This window comes from Myotis yumanensis, unplaced genomic scaffold, assembly GCF_028538775.1.
Source record: "Myotis yumanensis isolate MYYU_CA2020_CCGP unplaced genomic scaffold, mMyoYum1.0.hap1 SCAF_8, whole genome shotgun sequence".
In the NCBI taxonomy this organism is placed as follows: domain Eukaryota; kingdom Metazoa; phylum Chordata; class Mammalia; order Chiroptera; family Vespertilionidae; genus Myotis; species Myotis yumanensis.
The window spans coordinates 46131630-46159545 of record NW_027223759.1 but is presented as its reverse complement, the minus strand read 5'-3'; the positions used below and the strand labels follow the sequence as shown (position 1 = coordinate 46159545).

The 27916-nt window shown below is 37.5% G+C and overlaps 1 protein-coding gene across 1 annotated transcript; it reads left to right on the top strand.

The window, feature by feature from the left end:
- Positions 1-27684, top strand: ERICH2 (glutamate rich 2). The gene is made up of 12 exons (XM_070422780.1): positions 1-50; positions 5370-5413; positions 6351-6386; positions 7816-7846; positions 8058-8106; positions 8334-8370; positions 8680-8793; positions 13872-14020; positions 19274-19458; positions 25415-25472; positions 26800-26871; positions 27492-27684. Exons 2-12 carry the CDS (start codon positions 5376-5378, stop codon positions 27602-27604), a joined length of 882 nt encoding a protein of 293 aa, XP_070278881.1. The 5' UTR covers positions 1-50; positions 5370-5375; the 3' UTR covers positions 27605-27684.
- The last annotated feature ends 232 nt before the right edge of the window (positions 27685-27916 follow it).

The following is a 27916-nucleotide window of genomic DNA, read 5'->3' as shown; positions in this document are numbered from 1 at the left end:
TCCAGGTTTGGGCTGTGCGGCCCCACGGCTGCCCGGCGGCACGCGAGAAGGTAGGACCCGCTCGCACGGCTGGAGGCGCCTCGCTGTCCGAAGTGGCCCCGGAGGCGGACGTTAGTGTCCAGAGAGAGAGCGACGGCGGCGCTGTCCCGCGGGCACACCCGCCGCCAGCTCCGGCCTGCGGACTCCCGCCTGCTGGTTCCCTCCCCCCCTCCCGCCCCCGTGAACATTGCAACGTCTCATCTCAAGGCTTCCGCTACTTCCTTTGGTCCTCTACTAAAGTTTTATCCTTATTTATTTAGATATCTATTTACTATTTATTTATTTTTGGAAACTGCTTAATGGCCAATAGGAGCAAGCACTCGCTGCTACAGTTAAGACGTCATTATTCTCTAGACGTAACTTGCGCAGCCATAAAAAGTTTCGGTGGAATTTGGACGAATTATTTAACGTCCGCGGGCTTTCTTTTCATCTTTCGTAAAATGAGGGGCTTGGACAACGGATCCCTTGTAAGGTTCCGTCTTCAGCCTTGAGATGACGACATCGACCTGAGATTTCTGGTCATAGTGAAGCCTTTCTGACTGCTGCCTTAAACTGTTCTCCCCTGCGCCCGGCGGCATTTAAATTCACACAGGGCGTAAATTAACACATGGATGAATCTGTTCTTATCCCAGAAGTTACTGGGTTTTTTTTAATAAGTCTGAAAAAGACACTGAAAATGTTTTTTTAAATATATTTGTTTCATTCTCCTGAAAACCAAATACAATGTTCCCCAAATCTACCTTGTTATTTTTATTTTTTACTAAATGAAGTTTTGTGTTTTTTAATCTCAGGAAAAGAACAACACTGCTCTTTAAGTGTTAAGAGTTTGCCAGAGTTGAATTCCAACACCTTTGTAGCAATCCCACTGCTGCACTCCAGAATTCAGAGCTTCCTGCTTACCACCTTGGAGCTGGGTTATCAGTGCTTTTCCCCTCCTTTGCCCCATCCAGTCTCTGTTGTGCACTTAGATCTGTCTTCCCTAAGTCAGAGTTCACCTTCAGGACTGTCCCTGACAGGCTGTGGGTAATAGTAGTAATAGTAACTGGAGGAGGAGGAGTTGTAATAATTATAATTACAGGTGCCACTAATACTTATTATTTATATTAACCCTCATAATCCTATGAGGTAGGTAGTATTTTTATACTCATTTTACAGTTGAGGAAAGTGAATCATAGAGAGGTTAAGGAACTTTGCTCAAGGTTTTGCTGGGATTTGAACATAGGCAGTCTGACTCCAGAAGCTGGGCACTGTATTATGTTGTAAATGAAATATATAGAATTTATATGTAGTCACTTTTAAATATGAATGTGAGCAACAGATGATCATTGACACCATTTTATACACAGTTGAGCTCTGCAATGAAATAGTCCTTTTATGTTTCCTCATTAAGTTCTTCTGGGACGGAGGATGGTGCTTAATCAGCTCTGCGTCTCCTCTCCACATTGCAAGTCCTGGACATGTAGCTATTTAGTAATTCATTCCTTGCCTAGTAGAGTACAAGATAGCTTATAAAAACAAATAGCACAAAAGGGTAAAATAATTGCACAAGTGGGATGAAGAAAAGATGTCTTCCAATATTACAAGAAAAACCTAAAATACGGATTTTGTGAAATCTGAATTTTTAATGTTGGTGACTCATTTCATAAAAGTTATTTTTTTTGTTTAACCTGTAGAATCCAAATAAAACCTATTTGGCCTTAATAGCTGCTGTGAACACTTACTTAGAGGAGGTAGAGACCTTTTACATTCTCTTTTTGCTACTAAGTCTTTATTGTCCAGTGCGCATATGTGAAATGAACACATTTCAAGTGCTCAGTAGCCACTAGTGGCTACCATATTGGACAGTGAAGCTAGTTTAATACATTCTTTTCTTTTGCTTTCTTGTTTCCTTTCTTCCCATTCCATTCATTCAACAAATACTTAAGTATTGAGCACCAGTTACATCACATGTAGTGCACTAGACACTAGAGTTTTTTTTTTAAAGGTCGCCTGAGATAATCTGTTCTTTATAGCAACAAACATACAAAAACCTTTCTAAACTAATTGGGACCTTGACTGGGGTTGTTTATTGTTGACAGTCAACTTTTCCTTAACAGCTGGAACTATCACATATAACTCGAGAATTTCTGGGAGCCCTGATCTGTACCATGTGCAGAAAATCTGGAGAGAGAGAGAGAGAGAGAGAGAGACCTACCCACATGCAGGGAGAAGCTGAAATGAACAAGGGAAAGTGCCAACCTACCCCCCTTGAACACAGTTGTATCCATTGTGTCCTGACTTCCACATAGCTTGGGTATTCAACTCTTGGATTTTAGGAGCCAATGCCTTTTTCTCCCCCTCTCCCCTCTTCCCCCTTTCTCCTTCCTCTCCCTCTGTCTCCTAAACTAACTAGAGCAGGGTTTCTGCAACTTAGACAAATATAGCTAAGAAGACAAAAACTAAGCCCTTTCTTTTAGAAATGAGCACTTCCATTCTGTCTCAGGTTTACCCTCAACAGAATTTCAAAGGCTTGACTTGATTTGCTTTCCATTACCTACCGATTAAAGCCCAAAATTCTTAGCACATGGCAATTAATGACTTTTAAAATGTGCTTCCATGTACATTTTTTATTTCATCTATTGATATTCTTTAACACAGTGCCGGATTTCTCTTCCCCTTTTGTTGACTACTTGGTCTTGACTTGGTTAAATAAATGCCAGCTTTATTAGTGAAACCTGACTCAGTCTTTCTTCCCTTAACAGGTAGAATTCATCACTTCTCCCTCTGTGCTCCCTCAGGTTACCTAAATTCTAATATGTAGCTCTTATTACATGGTATCAGGTGTGTTAGCCTACTTTTGTTTCAAGAAGTAGGAGCCATATTTGTCAAGGTCTCTTTTGGCTTCAGATGTTAAAAATCAGCTCCAGCTTATTTCGGCAAAAAGAGAAATTAATTGGCCTGTGGTAAAGACAGAGGTTGAACTGGAAGCAGGGACTCAAACATCATTCATTCTCTCTCCTCTCTCCTCTCTCCTTTCTCCTCTCTCTCTTTCTTTCCTCTTCTTATCCCTGATTATCTTTTGGACCTTCTGCTTCACTCTCAGGCCACTTTTTTTCCTAAAGGCTAGAACCATGCCTACTGGGAGCTCTAGATTCATATTCTTCTACCTCTATCTCAGAGAAAAGTTGTGATGAGCTTAGCTTGGATCACAGGCTCACCCCTTGGTCCTGTTACTGTTAGCTTATAAATTACTATGATTGCTGTGTCTTAGGACAGTGCCTACTCTTATATTCAGATGGGCTGGATCTTTTAACCACATAAGGAGGAAGAGGCTATCAGTAGACAATACTGTATTCTTGGGATACTTAAAGAAATTATACCTGAAAGAATATAGCAAATCCAGAGAACAGGCCTCAAGCTTGATCCGGGACTGCTCTGATTATTAGACTTTCTCTTCCTTTATCTTTCCAATTCTGCCTCCACTGCTTGCTGACCCCCTTGGATATCCCCAGCCCATGAGCTTAAAATAAGGGATTTAATTGATCCTGTTCAGGCAGTGTGGAAAAGTACATCAGAGCTTCTTAGAGGGAAGGATTTAGTATACTACTTTGAAGTTTGGTCTGTCCCATATATATAGGTCTGTCCCCTATAATATTATGAGCTTCTTTTGTATCCCCAGGGCTTATCACAGGTATATATGACATATAGTAGCTGCTCATCAAAGGTTTGTCTCAAATAGACATTGACTGTAACATGAAAGTTGGTACCTGTCATCACTGTTGTTCCCATTACCACTGGGACTGTTGAAAGACATCAGGAGAGTTTTCCCACATTCCAAAAGCCAGAAGGTGTACTTGGTAGAAACTCAAATGGCTTATTAAATGAATGTTGTGATGTTAACATTAACCATAACCAATAGTAATGAATATACAAGTGTGCACCTGTATACCATTCTTTCTAGATACCAGGACCCCTGTTTGAACAGGTACCACTGGGTAGAGAAGAGAATTGAAGTAGCACCTGGTTCACATGCCTGTGAGAGAGGGATAAACATAGAGATGCAAATGGTATTGCAAATTTTAAATTGTATTTTTTAAAATAGATAATACATTTATTTTTTTCCAAGTTCAAGAGGTACTAATGCACCTAAAGTAAAAAATTCCTACCCCAGTCCTGCAGCCATCCCCAGAGTCAGCCAATATTATCATTTATTTTCTGAAAGCATTTCCTTTCAGAGATATTTTGCATATTGATAGTTATTTGAAAAATATATATTACCTGTACAGTAGCTGCACCTCATTCTGCTCAGCCTGTCACGGCTGCTTTACCTTTACCTGTGTTTTTACGCTGCTTTTTTCCTTGAGTCAATGAACTTTCTAAACTTTGGGGCTAGTGTGATTTTTAAATTAATTAATTAAAAGTCTTCAGAGTTAATCTGCTTGTCTCGATGACAGCAAAGCCTCCCTTTTGTTTCCCTAAGCAATCTTAACCAGCCCCATAGAACATCTTTCCAGTTTTCCCTTTAGATAAAACATTGAGTAGTTTCTTCAGTGTCCCTCCAATGTGCCCTGCACTGTGATACACACTTTATGTGTATGTTCCCCCACGTCCCACGTGGTTCAGGGTTCAGGATCTGGAGGAGAGGCCGCATGCAAATGAAAGAGATGAGACAAGAGATCATTTGGAAATATTGGGGGGCCAGGCGGGCAAGCCCAATTCAAGGGGAAAGACTTCCCCCGGTGCCCAGGCCTCGCCAGCCTTTTATTCAATTTTGGATACACATAAAGACCTTAGTAAGGCAGGCAATTGCGGTAGCAGACAGACCATCTTAAAGGCCGGTAAATATTAGAAGGATTTACTCTGAGACTATTTGATCAGGAAATAACTTGAGCCCCCATTGTCTGGACTAGATAATCGATGTATAACTCTGGCCCTTGCCATGGGTTCAAGGTTCACCAGGGTTCCGGGATCCTTGTTTGCACCTCTCTGATAGTGAAGACAGTGGGTGGCTTCCTGCAACTTTACCCAGATCATCCTATATAATCCTTATAATGATCCAGTGAAGTTGGCACCATTGTGATCCCCATTTTACAGATGGAAGAATTGAGACCTGGAGAAGTGAAGTAACTTACTCAAGCTTACATGACACATGGCAGAACTGGGATGTGAATTCAGTCTCTGTCACTCAAGAGCCCAACTCTTGAGTATTATTCTGAACCCTAGGAATTAAATTTTATGAAAGGAGATTAAATGGACACTTCCTAGGCAATGATAAAGTCAGACCTAGGAGAGCCTGCATTTCCGTCAAGAGATAGGATCTGCCCACCCTACCTATGTTTTTCTGTTACCAGGTGAAAATGGGAGAAGAATTATATGCACTGATGTCTCCATCCAGGTAAAAGGTTGGACGGTAGCAATCATAAAGATCCTGGAGCTAGAAAGGAGAGGAGGACTCTAAACATAATCCTACCCAGGCAGACTATGGCAACACAGGATTGTGGAAATCTGTGGAGTGGAAGTATTTCTCAGGAGAGGCCATCCCAGATTTCTTTTGTTAAGGCCTTATTTGGTTCATTGTATTGTTTCAAGTTCTGAGCGCTGCCTACTACCCTAGAGAATTAGGAGGAAAATCTTTCACTTATTCTAGAGTTTAGTCTTCTATGACTGTTTTCCCCCAAAAGATGCCTTGCTTTTCTGGTGTACTTTAGCTCTCTGTGAGCTTCTCAGAGGGATAATCTATACTAATAAAAGGGTAATATGCTAATTAGACCGGGAGACCTTCCAGACGCCCTTCTGGACAAAGCCATGGTGGCGGGGCCGAGGCAGAGGAGGTTAGGGGCGATCAGGCCAGGAGGGAAGGGCAGTTGGGGGTGATCAGGCCAGCGGGTGTGGGGGGGCAGTTAGGCATGAGCAGGCCGGCAGGGGGGGCCGCAGTTGGGGGCAATCAGGCTGGCAGTGGGGGGGCAGTTGGAGGCAAGAAGGCCAGCGTGGGGGGATAGTTGGGGGCGAACAAGCCAGCAGGCAGGTGAGCAGTTAGGAGCCAGCAGTCCCGGATTGCAAGAGGGATGTCCGAGAGGTCCCAGATTGGAAAAGGTGCAGGCCACGCTGACGGACCACCTCCCCCAACACCATGCATGAATTTCGTGCACCGGGCCACTAGTCAAATTAATAACAATGTCTGGCTTGGTTAGGGTTGTCCGGAAAACAAAGCTCGAGGCAAAAGTTTACATACTACTGATGTATTCAGGAGTACAGATCAGTGTGAGGGAGCTGGATTTAAAAAGAGAAAAACTTAATGCAAAATAATGAAGCTTTTCTTTTATTGTCCACAGATCTGGCCCTACATTTTGTATTCCAGAAATCCCTAGGTATGTACTACTAATAATAATTTGAGAAGTCTGGCTTAGGATTTGGGGACAAGCGAATTGTTACCTATGCAAAGTTTAGGTGTGTCCTCTCTCAAACATAAAAAACCGTATGAGCTGATTTTTCTCCCTGCAATTAGAATGAAATTTATGCAAGTACATAAAAGGCTAACTTGTAGGAAAATCAGTCTACAGAGGCTAACTTAGGAAAGGTAAAACTTCACAGAAAAAACATTTTAACTTATAAGTGTTAATAAACATAAGGGAATTTATAATTTAAGAATTACTTGTCTAGAGAAAAATCAAAGGTTAATTTCTAAATGTTTTTATTGAAATAATATTTTATTAGAAATGCAGTATCTTCTTCTGGCTTATATGCACTCTATAAAGGTGTTTTTCATAATATGGATGAACTGAAATCTGGCAGGCAGTTTGGCTCACGTCTTGTTTTGCTGAAGTGGGGGAGACAAAAGCTGGTGTAAATATGAGCCAAGATGAATTTAATAATTTGTAGGGTCAGCTCAGTAGGAAAGGTGAATCCTTAATCTGTTATTGATTGTATTTGTATCTAGATCTAGAGACCGTGTGTGTGTGTGTGTGTGTGTGTGTGTGTGTGTGTTATTTTTAATCCTCACCCAAGGATATTTTTCCCATTGAGTTTTAGAGAGAGTGGAAGAGAGAAGGACAGACAGAGAAATATCGATGTGAGAGAAACACATTGATTGGTTGCCTCCTGCACAAGCTCTGACCAAGGCCTGGGCCAGGGAGGAACCTGCAACTGAGGTATGGGCCCTTGACCAGAATCGAACCTGGAACCCTTCAGTCCGCAGGCCAAAACTCTATCCCAGCCGTGGGCAAACTACGGCACGCAGGCCGGATCCGGCCATTTCAAATGAATAAAACTAAAAAAAAAAAAAGACCGTACCCTTTTATGTAATGATGTTTACTTTGAATTTATATTAGTTCACACAAACACTCCATCCAAGCTTTTGTTCCGGCCCTCCGGTTCAGTTTAAGAACCCATTGTGGCCCTCGAGTCAAAAAGTTTGCCCACCCCTGCTCTATCCACTGAGCCAAACCAGCTAGGGCTAGAGACCAGGCTTTATAAAATCAAATAGTAGCAGAGTTAGTGGCTTATTTAATCCATCACTTTTCTAACATGCAAAATTATTGCTATAACTCTTTTTGCATAGACTCCAAGGTAAAAGGGGACAAAGGGTTAATTTCTATATACTTTTTTTTTTAATTTAGTTTCATCATCCAGAAAATGAGGTTTTCCAGTTAGGATGGAAATAATCTATACCAAATACAAAAAACAATATACATATTTAATACTCTACTGACAAACTGAGTTCTGCATTCTATTTTATTTTGATTCTAAATTTACACAATTGTTCAAAGACTTATGAAATAAATATTTTGGTTTTTGCAGGAATTATCTAGATAAGACAAATGCTGTAAAGGTAAGAGTACACAAGCTTTTTAAGGATACTTTACTAGTAGTTCTGTTTTACCATCAACTTATGTAGTTTTTTAAATAATTGCTTTAGGGTAAAGTTACCTTTTAGCCTAAATAACAGAAATGTTTATATAAGACTATGAATAAATCATTTCAAATACAGCAAATGAAAATAATAATGATAATGCTAGTTTTTATTTCTGCTTCTATTTTAGGCTCCAAAATATAGACAGAATGGCAAGTTGCTGGTGGTTGCTCCAAAGGGTAAGTGATTTATTACTTAAAAAAGAATATGTTTAAATAACATTTTGTCTTAAATATTAAGAAGATAATTTACTGGAATGGTTGAGTCTGGTTGAAATACTTAGCAATTAATCCTTTATTATATTGTCTGTCATTCAAAAAATGCCTAAATATTTGCCAGTCAGGAATTTCTGTTAGGAACATCACTATTGATAAAATACTGAGAGTGTTTTTTTCTTCTCTTTCAGAAAAAGTGATGATTGAACCAAATGAAACAATGTCAGAGTAAGAAAATGTCTCTGGTTGTGCCACTGATCTATCACATGCCTTTTGAGCAATTAGAATTAGATAATATAATCATTTGTCACCCAATTAAATTTGAAAGGCCAGAAGTACATGGATTAGCACTTTGGCTTTGGTTTCAGTCAAAGCAATTGTTACTAGATAAAAGGACATTTAAAATGAAACATGAATTTTCATAAAATTGTAGAGATATAGATAATATTCACTTTTTTAAAATGCTTAAATGCCAAGGATTCTGTACTTATGTAATTCTCATTGCTCATTTCTCTTTTTTCTTTTTTCTTTTTCTAGAGAGAGTGGAAGAGAGGGGGGGAGACAGAGAGAGAAAGACACATCGATTGATTGCCTCCCCCATGCACTCCGACCAGGGCAGGGACCAGGGCAGGCATGGAGTCTGCAACCGAGGTATGTGCTCTTGACCTTGACTGGAATCGAACTCGTGACAACTTTAGTCTGCAGGCCAGTGCTCTATCCACTGGGCAAAACCAGCTAGGGCCTCATTGCTCATTTCTATTTCCCTTTGATACTTGCTCATTTCTTTCAGAATATCTCTTTAAATGAATTTTTATAAACAGATTTTTTATTTACTATGAGATGATTCATTACTAGTAAATAAGGAAAATACATTAATACCCCAAGTAGATGAAGAGATTAGTGATAAAAAGAGTCATAGTTCAGTTTAAGCTTAGTAGCTAAAGATTAAGTAGCTGATTCTGCTCATTTATCAAAGCCCTTCCTGATATGGTCATCTGCTACCACCTGAAAAAAATATTCTATCATTTAGTCTATGAAAAATTACATTTTGAAAGCTGGTCATAAAACACATTTATAGAGATCAATTATTGACAGGTTTGTAAGCACCATTCTGGTGGGATTCTATTCAAATTAATATTATTTTGGCTTATTGTGAATATTTTGGCTGGGAAAAATTTCATGTTATGCAATATATATTTTAACTTCATACTATCAAACCTAAAAATTAAAATTAGATTCCACCTTTGCTTTGTTGTAAATTATATATTAAATGCATATTCTTATATTAAAGGGAGAGTAATGTATAGCAGATCAATGATGAGAATCTGTATACTTCAGATTAAATATTATGGACAACCAGAAAAAATAAATGTTCTGTTAAATATATACATATATATATATATATATATATATATATATATATATATATATTTATATCCTACTAGAGGCCCAGTGCACGAATTTGTGCACAGGTGGGGTCCAGCCGGCCCTCCGCGATAGGAGCTGATTGGGGCCAGGCTGGGCGGGGGGGGGGGGGGGGGGGGGGGGCGGGGGAGATGCAGGAGATTGGCTGGCCGGCCCCACCCCTGATCGGGGGCGGGGGGCGGCGATCAGGGGCTGGGCCAGCCAGGGGGGGAGGGGATTCAGAAGGTTGGAGGGGTGTTGATTGGGGCCTCAATTGGGCTGGTTGGCCGGCGCAATGCACGCCATAGTGACCAGTCATTCTGATCATTTCATCATTCCCTTTGCTTGGCTTTTATTTTTATTTTTTACTTTTTTAAATATATTTTTATTGATTTCGGAGAGGAAGGGAGAGGGAGAGAGAGAGAGAAACATCAGTGATGATAGAGAATCATGACTGGCTGCCTCCTGCACACCCCCTACTGGGGATCGAGCCTGCAACCCAGGCATGTGCCCCTGACTGGAATCGAACCCGGGACCCTTCAGTCCACAGCCAGACGTTCTATCCACGGAGCCAAACCGGCTAGGGCTCTCTTGGCTTTTATACTAGTGTATATAGATTACATCATTGAAAACATTTAAATTAAAAAGTCTAAGACAATTTTAGTAGTCTTTGAGGGAAATATAACTTCCAGTAATAGTAACAGAAGTTAATAGGTCATTAATGAAAATAAATTGTTTTGTCTACTGCGAGCCCTGTGTTCTGAGACTGTGATAAGCAATGTTAGAATTGGATTGGGAGTGATCCACACCCTGAAATAGTTATACCCCAGGGATAATCAAAGGCAACCAGGGCAAAATAGAAAAGCAGAGTGCCTGCTTTTTCCCTTGACCTCATTAATAATTGCATCAGCTCATCAAACTGTTTTTTGAAAGGGTAAGATGAGAACATTTCCTTAAATTTGCTTGCAGAGAAGAATTTAGGTTTGGTTTGGTTGTTTGAAGTGGATAGTTAGTGTAGCCATTAAGCCTCACCATTGTGTGGCGTTGTCACTTCAGGTTCCTTACCCAGAGTTGAAGGCAAACAGGATCAGTCCTGGAAAAAAAAAAATGAGCAAGAAAATAGAAAATCGTGTGGGAGCTAGTGTGGGAACCTTTGTTTGGGAACTAGTGTGACTGAACTGCAAAGTTGATGAATTTTCTCAGTGTAGCTTCAGATTCCACTTTCCAACCCCTACTGGCTCGGTAATCTGGCTGGCAAGTGGAATTTGCCATAAGATCCTATCTAGCTTGGGTTAGAGGAAAATAAGAACTTTTCTTTTCCCACCAGTTCTTTGCCTTAATCTGGTTGATTCTTCATGGAGCTGCAAGGACTCTATAAACCATGAATTTCAAACTCTGCACATAAAACTCACATTTATCATTTCCTTTTTTCCCCATAGACCCATGTGAGAGATTTTGTCCACTCAACAAATTGCACTTAATTAACAAACTTTTCAGTAGTAAAGGTAAAATATATCTTTAATGCTGAACAAAGTTTTGTAGGTCTTGGACCTTTGATCTGTTGGGTTTTTTGGTCAAGCTTCTGAGCATACTTAAAGATGTGAGTGGGAAATGGCTGAAGCAGACCCACTGCACTCAATGCTCTGAGCTGAAAACACTATATGTCTGTTATTCCATAATTACATGTTTTATCTTTTCTAAAGTGAATAAGTTATTTTTTAGTTCCCATTTTTACACTTTAAGGACAAGACCAGGAATTGGCCAGCAAACTTTATATGTCAGCAACACAAGTTTCTCTAAATATAACTAAGACATTCTTAGAAAAGTAAGTTTTAATTCATTTTAGGCCCATTTTTGACAAATTATAAATCATTTTAAAACAAAGTTTAAAATATAAACTTCCTGAAAAAAATTTGTTAATTCCAATAGAAATTTGGAGGCATTCCATAAATATGCCCAGTGCTCTTAAAAAGCAATTCTAAAACCTGGGTAATTTATCCTTTAGCATAAATACCCTCCAGTGAGATATCTAACTTGACTAACTCTCTAACCTTAGCAGATACTAAATTAAATATCTTCCATTTCCAAAGGATATTACATAAAGTAAAAATTTGAATCTTTCCTTAATTATAACTATTTAAATAACACATCTTTTAGAGTATACTGGTTATCTACATTTTTTAGTGGTTAGGGGCATTGTTACCATAAATAACATCACTTTAGCAAATGAAAATCAATAGATTACAGTTGAAGAGGAGATTGGCCTTTGGGCCTTTGAGTCTTTAAAACTGCATATGAGAAAGACTACAGAAAGTGAGCAGAAAGGTAATTCATATTTTATTGTTAAAATGAGGATTTGGCACCAATTCTCATATGTATTTTTATGGCATGTTAATGCTTCCAAATAGTAATATCCCATTTATTACATTGAATATGTTGGCTTTCTCCATGTGTCACTAATACTATTTAAAGAGCAAGTACCCAAAACTATACTAGCTAAATTTTCTTAGTCAATTATAAGTAACATATTTCATATTTAAAATATGTACACATATTTTCATCATAGTTTAACATCTTTTACAATTGATGGCATCTTAAACTTGGCAACGCTTTTTTTTCTTAAATAATGGTAGTCTAATAAATATATGGTATTTTGGATCCAACAAAATACTATAATTTGTAAGGGGGGGGAGGTAGGCAGTTAAGGCCTTTCACCTAGATTAGTTATTAGAGCAAATAAATTCTAGTAATCACTTGTAATGACCTTTGGTATAATAATGAGATCACCATGCTAGAAATTGAATGTTTAAGTGACTTCTCAACTTTTCACATGTAGAGTTTCTTCTTAGATGTTTTCTTTTGCAATAGAAAATTGAGGGCAGAGGCAGATAAATGTAAATAATTTTTGCTGTGCATTTTTTTGTTTTTTAATTTTTATTGATTTTAGAGAGGAAGGGTGATGGATAGAGAGAAACATCAATGATGAGAGATAATCATTGACTGGCTGCATCCTGCATGCCCCGCACTGGGGATCAAGCCTGCAACCCGATATGTATCCTTGACTGGAATCAAACCTAGGACCTTCAGTCCACAGGCCAATACTCTATCCACTGAGCAAGACCAGCTAGGGCTGCTGTGTATTTTGTGTTACCAGGGAGAGGACTTACTTTAGCAGCATGTACTGGGGAAGTGAAGATTCCATTCCATCCCATTGTATTAAGAATATAACAAGCTGTTCAGCCTCTTTGCTAAATCACTGTACAAGACCACTAACTTAACTACAGTACTAATGTTCTGGATTCACATTTCAATGGGATAAAATAGAAAGCCACCATAACTTCGGGGGGGGGGGGGGGCGGTAATACTTTATATCTTTCCATGCAAACTAAAAGTTTAATTTTTAAACTTGGTAAAGGAGACACATTAAAAGAATCTTAAAACTATGGAAAAAAGACTTGGGGTCATTTTTCCACCAGCCTGGGTGCCTGTCTTTGTAAACAGAGTGCACCACACATGAATCCTCTGTCTCAGTGCATTGTTTACTGACATGAGGTTTCAGGCTTAGAGGCTAAGAGAGAACCCATTTTTTTTTTTTTAAATATATTTTATTGATTTTTTACAGAGAGGAAAGGATAGAGTTAGAGAGTTAGAAACATCGATGAGAGAGAAACATCGATCAGCTGCCTCCTGCACACCTCCTACTGGGGATATGCCCGCAACCCTGGTACATGCCCTTGACCGGAATTGAACCTGGAACCTTCCAGTCCGCAGGCCGACGCTCTATCCACTGAGCCAAACCAGTTCCGGCGAGAGAGAACCCATTTTATTTCAGCTACTTAATGAAAAAGCAGGCTACTTTATATTACGACCAAGATTAACATTAGTGTTGCACTCTCTCCATACTGTAGCATTTAGCAATGGTAAGAATGGATTTACAACATTTAAAAAAGGCTAGTATTCCTTAAATGGTTTTTTTTTGTTATATATATATAACATATATATATATATATATGATGTGCCAAAGACACTCGTACTGACTGCTTATATGCTCTGTGTTAAAGAATAGTGAAAACATTCTAAGAATCATTACACAATGGCAAATGCCTAGCAGAAATAGAATTTTAATCACCAGTAAAAATTATTTTTAATGCTTTCCCACAAAGAAGATACTGCATTTTAGCTATTTAGTTTATTATTAGTGTATTATACTTTGTGCTTATATTAAATAAGTGTGTGTGTGTGTGTGTGTGTGTGTGTACCCAAATAAAGCCTTAAACATAATTTTGACCTAGGAAAGTATTTTGACTGTCTACTTTAACATTTAGGAAGGAAGTCTCTTCAAAAAATATTGAAAATAAGGTCTTTTTAAAGAATACTGAAAATAGAGTATCTTCAAAGAGTATTGAACATAAAGATACAGAAACAAATCTACAGTCAAAGCTATGGTCAACTTCCTTCTTAAAAGAAAGCACAGGTAATAACAATTGGTTTTGGGTTTTTTTTATTTTTTTATTTTATTTATTTATTTTTTTTCCTTGGGATTTTTTTATTTTATTTTATTTTTTATTAAATCTTTATTGTTCAGATTATTACATTTGTTCCTCTTTTTTCCCCCCATAACTCCCCTCCTTCCAGCTCCCACCCCACCCTCCGCCCTCACTCCCCACCCACTATGTTCATCCATAGGTGCATGATTTTTGTCCAGTCTCTTCCCGCATCTCCCACACCCCTTTTCCCCCCAAGAATAGTCAGTCCATTCCCTTTCTATGTCCCTGATTCTATTATAATCACCAGTTCATTCTGTACATCAGGTTATTTACTTGATTCTTAGATTCATTTGTTGATAGAGGCATATTTGTTGTTCATAATTTGTATCTTTGCCTTTTTCTTCTTCTTCCTCTTCTTAAAGGATACCTTTCAGCATTTCATATAATACTGGTTTGGTGGTGATGAACTCCTTTAGCTTTTCCTTATCTGTGAAGCTCTTTATCTGACCTTCAGTTCTGAATGATAGCTTTGCTGGATAAAGTAATCTTGGTTGTAGGTTCTTGCTATTCATCACTTTGAATATTTCTTGCCACTCCCTTCTGGCCTGCAAAGTTTCTGTTGAGAAATCAGCTGACAGTCGTATGGGTATTCCCTTGTAGGTAATTGAGTTTCTTTCTCTTACTGCTTTTAAGATTCTCTCTTTGTCTTTTGCTCTTGGCATTTTAATTATGATGTGTCTTGGTGTGGTCCTCTTTGGATTCCTTTTGTTTGGGGTTCTCTGTGCTTCCTGGACCTGTAAGTCTATTTCTTTCACCAGGTAGGGGAAGTTTTCTGTCATTATTTCTTCAAATATGTTTTCAATATCTTGCTCTCTCTCATCTTCTGATACCCCTATAATTCTGATGTTGGTACGTTTGAAGCTGTCCCAGAGGCTCCTTACACTATCTTCGTATTTTTGGGTTCTTTTTTCATTTTGCTTTTCTGGTTGGGTGTTTCTCGCTTCTTCGCATTTCAAATCTTTGACTTGATTCTTGCGCTCCTCTGGTTTGCTGTTGGGAGTCTGTATAATATTCTTTATTTCAGTCAGTGTATGCTTACTTTCTAGATGGTCCTTTATCACACCATCGAGAGTCTCATTAGATTTCCTGTACATCTCATCAAGTTTATCGACAGACTCTAGAAGCCTCTTGAGAGACCTCAAAAGTGTGGTTCTGAACTCAATATCCTCCCTTGATAGTTTTGTCCTGTTTCCTCCGCATTTTTTACGCTTTCTTGGTACACCCCCTAGTGGTCTTTGTGCGAAGTCTTGTTGTAGTTAAGCCTTGATTGTTGTAGTTAATACTAGAGGGATTTGACCTCCAGGCCGACTGGCTGTGATAACCAGCTGTGTCTGCAGTGGAAGAACTTGTGCCCTTTAGGGAGGTGCTAATCTAGCCTTTGCCTGAGGCTATCCGGCAAATGCCTCTGTGCAGGGCTTGAGCGGGGCGGGTCCCACGGGATCAACAGGGTGGAGGAGGGAGCAGTTATGGCTGCTCTCAGTCCGTCCCCAGGGGCTCTGCCTCTCTGTCCCAGCAACCGCTGCAAACCTTGGAGGGACCGTAGCCAGACAGTCCTGCTTCTCCCGTTTGAGTCTGGGTCCCTAGAGACTCGCCCGGATCTGGAGCTCTGAGTCTGAGGCTCCCTCCGGATTGAAACAGACAACCGCGCCCTCAGCCACCAGCCCGCGCCGCGCGCACTCCGCACCTTAGTATTTTACTTCAGCACTGCGCCTCCTCTGATTCTCGGTTCCTCCTAGTTGTAGAACTTCCATTCAGCCAGCCTTCCTGTGGTTCTGGATGATGTCCGTTCCATCTTTTAGTTGTATTTTTGAAGTGGTTGTTCGAGGCAGCAAACTCCAGCGTTAACCTATGCCGCCATCTTGATTTCTCCTTGGGTTTTTTTTAGATCAACTGTTGCTTCTAATTTGCCTTCTTTCACCATGACCTTTGGGATGTTGACAACTCTATAGGTCTGGGGAGGATCATGGGAATTGGTACTTTTTCAAATTGATGTAACATATGATTCTGATATGCAGTCAGGTGTAGGATCTATGGAAAAATATTATATGAAATGATAGTAATAGAGTATTAAATTTTAGAATGAATTAAAATACCTAATGAAAGCAAACAAGTTCCATTCATTCAATGATGGTTTATTGAGTGCTGGTCACTGCTTTAGAAGCTGTGGATGCAATAGTTAGCAAATAGGCAAGGTCCTTGCCTTTATGAAGTTTACATTCTAGTGGGAGATAGACAGCCAACTATTAAAAATCAATAAACAATATAAAACAAATACAAACAAAAAAGCAACACAATGTCAGGTTGTGATGGATGTTACAATGTTAATAAATGGCCCCTGGGAGAGGACTACCTTAGATCTAGGGATCAGGAAACCTCTCTCATGAAGCTCAGTGTGTGTTTGTGAATTAACTGAGGTGAGACAGTTCCTGTGACATCACACAGCCTTGAATTCCCTATTCTGATCTTCCCCTGATGACATCAGTGTGATGAGTCAATGAACAGGCTGGATACACACTGGGAGATCAGAGTGGCTGTGAGCTGATGGACACCACAAAGGACACAGAATCAGGTAGCCAAGCCACCCTACTCTTGGAAAGACTTTTTTTTAGTTTGTGTTCTCTTAACATTGTTTTCTCTTAAGCTCTCCTAGATTTCCTCATTTTCTCCGTTCTATACAAGTGTTTCTATGTTATTTAGAGTAGCTCCAAAAGGCATCTCACAAGACTTCCCAGATATTCAAAATCTGACAAGAAAGGAATGATGTAGCACAAGTTAGTGTGAAACAGAGAGGTATCCATAGAGCCAAAGGAGTCCTATAAGCTCACTCAATAGTGTTTCCCAAAGAGATACATTTAGGAAACACATAGGAAACTTTTTTTAAAAATTACTTTAATAGTAGTATATTTTCATGTGTGTTGGGAAAAATAATAATATAAGATGTGGTTAATAATATGCCCCTAGCCAGTTTGGCTCAGTGGATAGAGCCTGCAGACTGAAGAGTCCTGGGTTTGATTCTGGTCAAGGGCACATGCCAGGTTGCAGGCTCAATCCTCAGTAGTGGGTGTGCAGGAGGCAGCCAATCAATGATTCTCTCTCATTGATGTTTCTATCTTTCCCTCTCCCTTCCTCTCTGAAATCAATAAAAATATATTTTGAAAAATAATAATAATAATATGTACTCTGGAGTCTAATTAACTCCCAGATCTACCATTTAATTAGCAGTGTGAAGCTGGGCAGATTATCTAACCTCTCTGTCCCTCAGTTTCATATATGCATGAAATAAACGTAAAACCTCTTTGGGTTGAGACAAAATGAGTTAATATATGTAGTGTTTAGAAGAGTAATTGGATATAATGTGTTAGGATTATTATATGTTACTTTTATTAATCCATCAGTTTCATGGATGATATTTATGATCTAACAAAGTATATAAGTTATAAAAGTACATTCAAAGGAGAATATTAATTAGTACAGGTGATATATATATATATATAAAAATGGATGAAGATAGTATAAGAATTACTGAAGTTTGGAAAGTGTTCCAATAGTTTGTACCATAGAGATTTTACCTCTTAAATATTTCTCTAATCTATCACTTACGCTCCATCCCTACTTTACCAGTGCCCTGTCATGTCTCTTATCTCGATTTTTAAAAGACAATTCTAATCTCTCCCCTTACTCTTTATTTTTGTCTTCCCTCAAATACACTTTTTACCGTGAGTGCCCTGTCATGTCTCTTATCTCGATTTTTAAAAGACAACTCTAATCTCTCCCCTTACTCTTTATTTTTGTCTTCCCTCAAATACACTTTTTACCGTGCTCTCCAAGTTTTCCCTCAGAAGTGCAAAATTGATCATACTTGTTTCCTTACATAAAATCTTTCATTAGTAGCCCCTTCATTCTTAAGATAGTCCCCAAGGCTTCAGGTCTACAAGACTCTCCATTATCCATCTAGCCCAGGGGTGGGCAAACTTTTTGACTCGAGGGCCACAATGGGTTCTTAAACTGGACCGGAGGGCTGGAACAAAAGCATGGATGGAGTGTTCATGTGAACTAATATAAATTCAAATTAAACTTCATTACATAAAAGGGTACGGTTTTTTTTTTTTTAGTTTTATTCATTTCAAACGGGCCGGATCCAGCCCACGGCTGATCTAGCCACTACCTACACTTCCAGCCACATCTGGCACCATTTCAGCCTTAACCTTGACCCTTAAGCAGCATCAGAGTGATTATAGTCCACACACATTCTTGCTTCTGTATTGGCTCATGTTGTCCCCTCTCCCGGGAAAAACTGATCCACTCAGACTGGACAGCTCCTGACCACTCCCCAGACTGGGGTGTGGCACTCCTTTGTTCTCCCATTTCCCTAGCACACATCTTCATCACTGTTCTTCCGTACTCTTTTATAATTCTCCATATGTTTCTGACTCCCCAGTTAGAGTTTTTTGCAAGTACTCTCAGATCAGGGACCATTCATTTTTATGAAACTGGGACTCAGCATAGTGCCAGGCACTAAATGGGTAGTCACTCAGTGGTGCTTAGTTTTAATTGTAGGGTCATCTATGTTTGACTTAACATTAAGGAAAATCATTAATAATGTTATGTAACCTCTGGTTATATCTAGAATATTCCACGTGTGTTTCTTCTGTGTGTGTGTGTGTATGTGTGTGTGTGTGTGTGTGTTGAGGGAGAGAGAGAGAGAACTTTATTCTCAAGTAACCAAGGAGTGACATGACCTAAGAAGGACTATTTGCTTCTCAGCCTCTCCAGCCTTACTTTTACTCTCAAGCTCTGTATTTTGTATTTACCTTCTATAAGAATAAAAAAGAAATATGTTTCTGGAGGTAGAATAGCATTAATTTCCTTTTTCTTGAAATTATTCTTTATAAACAAAAAATATTTTCTATTTATTAAAATTTCAAGCACCAAACAGTTAACATTAGCATCAACTCATTGTTATAGATTTGGGTTTTTTCCTCTTTCATTTGACAGTTTTATTACCTGTTTTGAAAATGGAAACCAGTGCTGTTTAGTCAAGAAAAAATAAAACACACAAAACTCCAGAACAGAAAGCCATATAAACAACATGTACGCTTGTTACATTGTCATTTAGGAGTAAGCATTTAAAATTTTTGAACTTTTTAATATTTATTGATTAATTATGTATGTTGTTTTAGGTGAGGTGGGCAAAAATGAAGTCATTGCAAAGCAGGAGAAAAATAATGAAAATTGCCTTCAGGTTATTGATGATAAATTGTCCAAGTCAACAAAAGATGATGGTGAAGATGACACCAGTGATGAAAGTAATGAAGACAGTGGCCCAAAAAAGGACACTCGTGCCCCATTAGAGTTAATGGCAGAAGTAAGCTTTACTTGTGCATTATAATTTAAGAATCTTAAAAATATTAAAATAACTAAATATTATATAGCCTTGAGGATTTAAAAAATAGTAAAAAGATCCTTGCCATGTACAGATGCTTACCTAGCTACTCATCTCTCTTACAACCTTCACCAAGGGAGCAGTGAGAGAAGATTCTAGAATTGACTGACAGTATTCTGGTAAAAGGAGCAGGAATAAGAGTAGATTTGGTATAAAACTCTTCTAGCACTGTTTAGAGGAATGCTTTGTACATAAACCATGGGCACCATGCTAGTTACTGGGAATGTGTAGAAATAAAGACAGGTCCCACCTTTGAGAACTAACATGCACATATTATTTATATAATATAATTTATAATGAAATATGTGCTAGTAGAAGTGTTTATGAAATTCTCTGGGAACAGAGGATTAAGTGAGTAATTAAGAAAAGAAACAGGAGAAATGGGATAAAAGGAAGAGAACTGAATACATCTTAACAACTTAAAGGAAGGAGGAAAAGAAGGGTAAATAAGAGGAGAAGGCATTCCTGACACCGCAAACAGCATATGCAAAGGCATTGAAGCCTGAAATATCACAGGAAAAAAAATGTACATTTACTGATAATTCCGTAGAGAACAAAACAATTTTACTTATTGTGGTATCACAGTCTACCATTACTTAATATTACACAACTTCATGTATATTGTACAAACTTTATAATAGTACATTTTCCTGTCCCCTTCTCATCCTTGCTATTATTGTTGTCAAACATTTTATTTCTATATATGTTATAAGTTCCACATGCATTGTTATTATTTTTGTTTTAAAAATGGTCAATTATCTTTTTTCTAAAAATATTTTTATTGATTTCAGAGAGGAAGGTAGAGGGAGAGAGAGATAGAAACATCAATGATGAGAGAGAATCATTGATCAGCTGCCTCCTGCACACTCCCCACCAGGGATCGAGCCCAAAACCCAGGCATGTGCCCTGACTGGGAACTGAGCCATGCTTTCCTGGTTCGTAGGTCGACACTCAACCACTGAACCACACCGGCTGTGCTAAATGGTCAAATATCTTATAAAGAGATTTCTTAAATTGGAAGATATCTTCCCCCCCCCCCCCCGCCCAAATATGTTTTTATTGATTTCAGAGAGAGGGAGAGAGAAACATCAATGAGAGAAATATCCATCAGCTGCCTCTTGCACTCCCCCTAGTGGGCTGGCCATGAATCCTGACCCAGAAATCAAACCAGCAACCTTGTGCATGGGATAATGCTTAACCAAATGGACCACACCTGCAGAGCAGAAGATATATCTTTTTTGGAACCATTTCTGGTGTTCTTTTTTTTTCAGTCCACACCTTGGGGATATTTTTTTCCATTGCTTTTCAGAGAGAGTAGATGGAAGGGAGGGAGGAGAAAGGGAGGAAAGGAGGAAGGGAAAGAGAGGGAAAGAGATGTGAGAGACACATCGACTGCTTGCCTCCCACATGCTCCCCAGCCAGGGACAGGGAGTGAATCTGCAACTGATGTAGGTGCCCTTGACCAGGAGTTGAATCCATAACCCTTCAGTTCACAGGCTGTTGCTCTAACCACTGAGGAACACCAGCCAGGGCCATTTCTGGTGTTCTTTATAGCTTTGTGAGGGTCCAACTCTTCATCTGATATTTTCCTTTTACCTGAAAAAACACACACAAAAAACCTCTTTCAGTGGTTATGGGTGGGTGGGAGGGAAGAGATCAACCAAAGAACTTGTATGCATATAGGCATAGCCCATTGGCACAGACAATAGGATGGTGAAGGCCTGGGGTAGGGGAAAGATGTGGGCTAGAAGGGATCAATGGAGGAAAAGGAGGACATATATAATACTTTCAATAATAAAGAAATTTTTTTAAAAACTTCCTTCAGTATATTTTATAGGACAATTCTGCTGACAGTGAATTCTTTCACCTTTTGTTTGTCTGAAACAGTCTTAATTTCACCTTTTTAAAAAGATAGGTTAATTGGAGAATTCTAGGTTGCCAGGTTATTTCCTATAATTTGAAAGGTTATTCCACTGTCTAATACAATGGGGCCTTGACTTACGAGTTTAATTCGTTCTGTGACGGAGCTCGTAACTCAAATTACTCGTATGTCAAATCTTAAAGTGAACGAGTGAGACACGTGATGCTGGGCTGATGTTGTGGCGTTCACTGTGACGTTCGCTGCGCCAACTAGTGGTGGGGTATCTGAAGCTGGCTGGTAACCCGAATTTTAGCTCGCAACTCAAAGCAAAAAATCAGCCGAGAGACGGTCGTATCTCGAAAAATTCGTTAGTCGGGACACTCGTAAGTCAAGGCCCCACTGTACTGCTTTCTGAAAGATGCATAGTTTCAGAAAAGATGTCTGTTATTATCGTTATCATTAGTAATCTACACTATAATATGTCATTTTGTCTGTTTTTAATTGTTTTCACCTGTATTATTATTATTGGCAATTTGATTATGATGTGCCTTGATTCTTCTGTTCATTGAGATTCTTGGATCTATCCGTTTATAGTTTTCACCAGGATTGGAAAATATTCAATTAAATCTTCAAATATTTTTTTCTGACCCCTGCTCTCTTCATCTGGGCTATAATTACACATATGTTAGACCACGAAATATTGTCCCAAGGGTCACTGATGCTCCTTTTTTTCCTCTGTACTCTATTTCATTTAAGAAATTTTTATTGCTATCTTCAAATTCACGATCTTTGCAATTATAATCTGCTGTTAATCCCATCCTTCTTCCCTCCCTCCCTTTCTCTCTCTCTAATATATGAGAATATAACCTATATTCATTTTAAACATTCTATTTATCATCTCCAGAAGTTTTATTTAAATATTTTGTATCATTTCTCTCCATATGTTCATATTTTCCTCTACTTTTGAGCATATGGCATATATTTATAAGAGCTACTTTAACATGTTTGCCTACTATGCTATCATTTTTGTCAATTCTATATCAGTTTCTATTAAGTTTTCTCGGTCTTTTGATAGATAAGGTATAAATATATAGCTTAAATATATATTTTTAGCAAAAACATTTGAAAGTTGCAGACAATATAAAACATCACCCCTAAAACTTGAGCATGGGCCTCTTAAGAATAATTCATTCTTCAAATTAACATCATACCCTTATCACATCTAAGAAAGTTATCAATAATGCTGTAATAAAGTATATTATATTCAAATTGAAACTTCCCAATTTGTCTTTAAAATGACTTTTATAACTGGATTTTTTTTTCTCCAGTCAGGATTACATCAAAATTCATGTTTTTAGTTACTTTTTTAAGCATTTCTTTATTTTGAATGTCACAAATAATTTAATATACAACCAATTTTTTAAAACCTGTCTTCAGCCCTGACTGGTTTGGCTCAGTGGACAGAGCGTCGGCCTGCAGACTGAAGGGTCCCGGGTTCGATTCCGGCCAAGGGCATGTACCTTGGTTGCGGGCACATCCCAGTAGGAGGTGTGCAGAAGGCAGCTGATGTTTCTCTCTCATTGATGTTTCTAACTCTCTATCCCTCTCCCTTCCTCTCTGTAAAAAATCAATAAAATATATTTAAAAAAAGAAAGTGGTAGTACATATATACACTTAAAAAAATAAATAAATAAAACCTGTCTTCAGCTTAAGTTTGAACTCTTAAATAACTTTCATGAAAGTCTTTATCCAAATATCCATTGCATGAGTTTCTTAATTTCACTGGCTTTTGAATTATTAAAGAAAATATGTTTATATTCAAAACATAAAATAGATCAATGCAAATAAAAAATAGATCAATGTAAAGGAGTTTTTGAAATGGATCCCATGCACCTTTTATTTTTGGAAGCTAATATTATTAATATAACACTTCATTAAATAGACTGGAGCCCGGCCAGCGTGGCTCAGTGGTTGAGCGTCAACCTAAGAACCAGGAAGTCATGATTCTCTTCCTGGTCAGAGCACATGCCCAGGTTTCTCAAACCCCAGTATGGGTGTGCAGGAAGTAGCTGATCAATGATTCTCTCGCATCATTGATATTTCCATCTCTCCCTCTCCCTTCCTCTCTGAAATCAATAAAAATATATTTTAAAAATAAATAAATGCAGATACTGATGTTTAAAAAACTAGACTGGATATTAGTTGATATTAAGAAATTCTTGTTAATTTTGTTTGGTGTGATAGCAATAATGTGATTGGCTTTTTAATCAAAGTGAAATGAGGTGTTATCTATAACCTACTTTTAAATAGTCTAGGCAGAGGGGGCAAAAGATTATGCAGTGATATTGATAAAGCCAGATTGGTAAAATGTTAATTTTTAAAGGTAAGAATTGGGAGCATATATTTCTTTTACAATTTCCTCTACTTCTGTGTATATTTAAATTTTCCATAAGGATTTAAAAAATATAAACATAATAAAAATAAGTGCAATAACAATTACTTGAAACTAAAAGATATTCTTCTAAGTGACACATGAATTAAACATTTAAACTTATAACACTTAAAAACAGTTATAACCATAACACTAAATATTAAAACATTTGAAAAATGCTTGAAATTTCAAACGTTTTGATGATAATGATGACTCAAGAGTGACAGTAAATGAACTAAATATTAACACCAAAAACTAGAAAAAGAATAAAATAAACATAAGGAAAAGTACAAAGAAAATAATTAAAGGAACAAATTAATAATTCAAAGTACAAACCAAATTATTATATCAATTTAACAGCAAGATATTGGAAGAAAATGACATAGATCAAACACTAGATATTATAATTAAAATGGAAGAAAACTATAAATAGGAATGAAAATGAACGCCTTAACCTTTTACAAGAATCAATTTTTAAAAATGTAAGACAATTATTGATCTGAATAAATAAGGATTCTGATGAAAATTTTTTATAGAAAGAAGAATTCTGTTTATATTAGGAAAATATAATCTAATACCCATGGAAGAAACTTAGAAAACTGGTAAAGAACTGCCTCTTACAATGGCACCTGGGTATTAACAAATATGGAAATGTGTGAGAAGTGTTTTTGTTGTTGTTTAGTTGTTTTTTGTATGACTCGATGCTCATGTCTCTTGGATAGTAAACCTAGTGTATCTACATATGGTTCAGGATGTCACACACAAGCAAGAACAATTATCTAAGTGTAGGCTATTTTTAATGGAAGCAGTTTAAATAACTAATAATAAAATATTAGTTTGGTAAATTACAGCCTAAGTAAATAAAAAACATATAAGGATATTTAATTCCATGGGAGAAAATGATCATGATATGTAAACATAAACATGATGTATTTTTTTAAAAGTTACTGAACAATTCTAGTTTTTGTAAATATGTGGTCATTTGTGGAAACAGTATAAAGATGTAAAAATAAACATCTCTGGATGGTAGAAATATAGAAGCTTTTTAATTGGGGACAGAATGAGTATATTTAGCTTTAAAATTTTCTACATACAAAAATGTATTACTTTGTAACAAGAAAAATATTTTAAAAATAGTAAAAGCAAAATGGTATGAGTGCAATACTAAAAAGTAATGAATATACATAATTGTAAATCTTCATTTTTTTACTGAGTATGATCATGTAATTATGGACTAAGTTCACAAGTAAAAGCTGTATCTGAACCAAAAGAATATTAAAGTGATTAATGTCTTCACTATCTTCTCCGGTTGAATCAGCCTATGTATCCTCAAATTGTTCAGTAGTGTATGTATAGTGTGGCTGCAGAAAAGTAGAGGTATCATTCTACATATGTTGCCCTGCCATGAGAAGTCCTTAAATATTCTTAATTGATTAACTGATTACAGACTCACTCCTGGAAAAACATGTGTAAATGTTAAAAGCAAAATAGTTAATCATTAATAGAATATTTTCTAGGGAGTATACAATTGACACTTAAATTCTCTCTGAAATTACTTATCTGGAGAATTTCTTAATGTTTTCCAGTTCCTAAGAGCAGAAATGAGCCAAGACTACCATTTGGCTAAAAAATTATGTCAAATGAGTAAGTACAAAATACTTTCTGTTTTCTAATCTTCTCTTTATTTCTAAATACATTCCATAATATATAAGATGGTTTGATTGTCCTAAGTCCAGTGAATTTCCCTGATGGTGTCTCAGGGATTCCTTGACAATAAATTAGGTTGATTGGTATGAGATCAAGTAAAAAAGACTAATTAATTACCACTAATACCATGAAGGTAAATCAAAATCCTTACCTTTATGATAATGGGTAATTGCTGTCAGGTAGTGCAGCAAACCTTATTTAACATGCAATTATTCCACCAATATTTGAGTGCCTACATATGTCAGGCACTGGAAACATAGCAGTCAACAAAACAGATAATGATCCCACATTTATATCTAGTATCAGGAAGATGATAAAACTCATATAAAGAGTGTGTCATAAATAATAGGTTCTATCTAGGAAAATAAAGTAGGAACAAAGGAATAAAAGTCCTGGGAGGAGGCAAAGCAGTTTCAAATAGGATGGTCCCGGGAGACCGCATGGAAAGACTTGAAGTTGAGGAACTAGTCATGTGGGTATCTGGAAAAAGTGAGTTCCAGGTGGGACTAATAGCAAATGTGCTGAGAGGCAAGTGTGCCTGACAACAACCAGGACCATATAACTGGAGAAAATAAGCAAGGGAAGTGTGATAGGAGATGAAGTCACAGAGGTCATGGGTTAAGGTTGTGCAGATTACATAGCACCTTTTCACAGCTTAGGGTCTTCACTTTTTCTCTGAGTGGGAAACCGTTGGACATTTTTGAGTAGAAGAATATTACCGAACTTTTTTTTTTCTTTATATCTTTGGTTTTTAGTGGTTTAACTTGACAGTTGTGGTTTTTCTTTGTCTTTATACAACGGGAGGCTTGAGAGGTTTCCTGAGTTTCTTAATTCTGTGGGTTGATGTTTTCATTACCTTTCTTAGCCATTATCTTTTAAAATATCACTTCTACTCTATTCTCTTTCTTTTCTTCCTAGATCTTCAATTATACATAAATTAGAGTTTGTTTTCATAGTGTCCCACATGTATCTTATACTCAGCTTTGTGTTTGTTTTGGTTTTCCCCCCCATTTCTTTTTATTTCTCTGCTTCAGTTTGGATATTTCCTATTGTACTTTAGTTAACTTATCCTCTCTTCTGCTGTTAAAACTATTTTATATCACTCTCTGTTTGCACTTAAATACATCCATGGTATAATTGTTGGTGTTTATCGCTTTTGTGCATTTTTCCTTACTCTGATTGACAGTTTCACTCTCATTCTGAGGAGCCTGTTTGCTGAAACATTTTGACCATTAGTAACACACACTCTGTTGTCTATTTTCAGTCCTAATCTATGAACCAGAAAATCCTGAGGCCAAGGAGTTCTTAGTACTTATTGAAGAAATGTTGCTGATGGGTAAATTTAAAAATTGAAATTCATTCTTTCTCATAGAACTATGAGCAGTCACTATTTATTTAAAAACCCATTATCCCAGGAGATTGCCAAAGTACATCCTCAGGATGTGGTTAAGAAAAGGCTAATGGTCATCTTGGATGGTTATTGAAACCAGCTTGTCCTTTGTGGATGGTCAAGATGACTTCCTTTTCTCTGTGGGATGGAACTACCCAAACAAAGTGGGCTTCCTGGGCACAGGCATTTGCACGACAGTCTTCAGAGGGAATAGAACATGCCAATTGCCCCTTGTATTAAAGGGACTATCCCACAATTCCAAGGAAAGCCAGTGCCCTCTGAATTATCCTATTCTGTTTAAGAATTACATTCATAATAAAAAAAATATTTTATAGATCTGGTTGGAAAATTACTTTCAGTCCACAGACATCTTTATGCCAGTAAGAATATAGTCTTATTTGTACTACTACATTAACCCTTTATACAGTTAACAAAGTTCAGCTCAGTTCTCATGTCCCCAAAATATACATTTCTTAGTGGAGGGAGAAGCAAGAAGAATTTCAATTTTTCAAAAGAGTGAAAATGTTAAGAAACATATTAAGTGATTCTCTTCCTTTCTGTGGCAGAGAAAGCTCAAAATCGTGAGGAAGATAGTGAAGAAGACAGTAGCGGGGCGAGTGAAGGAGAAAGCAGTGAGGAGCCGAGTGAAGAAAGCTCTGATGAATGTGAAGATGGGTGATGAAAGGTGCTACTATGGTTTCATCTTCATATATTTTCATTACTATATAGCATGGAAATATAAAGAAGAAAACTGCATTTTATTATTCTTTATTTGGTATAGAGGTACTTTAATTTATCCATATTAGTTTGAACTCCTTCCTAATATTAAGGTCTTGATTCAATGTGAGTTACTCAGAGAGGAAAACAATTTATATTTGAAAACACATCGCACTATGTGCCAGGTACTATTCTACACACACTACTTAATGCAACAAACCCATGAGGTAAGTACTATTGTTATTCCCATTCAGCAGATGAGAAAACTGAGGCA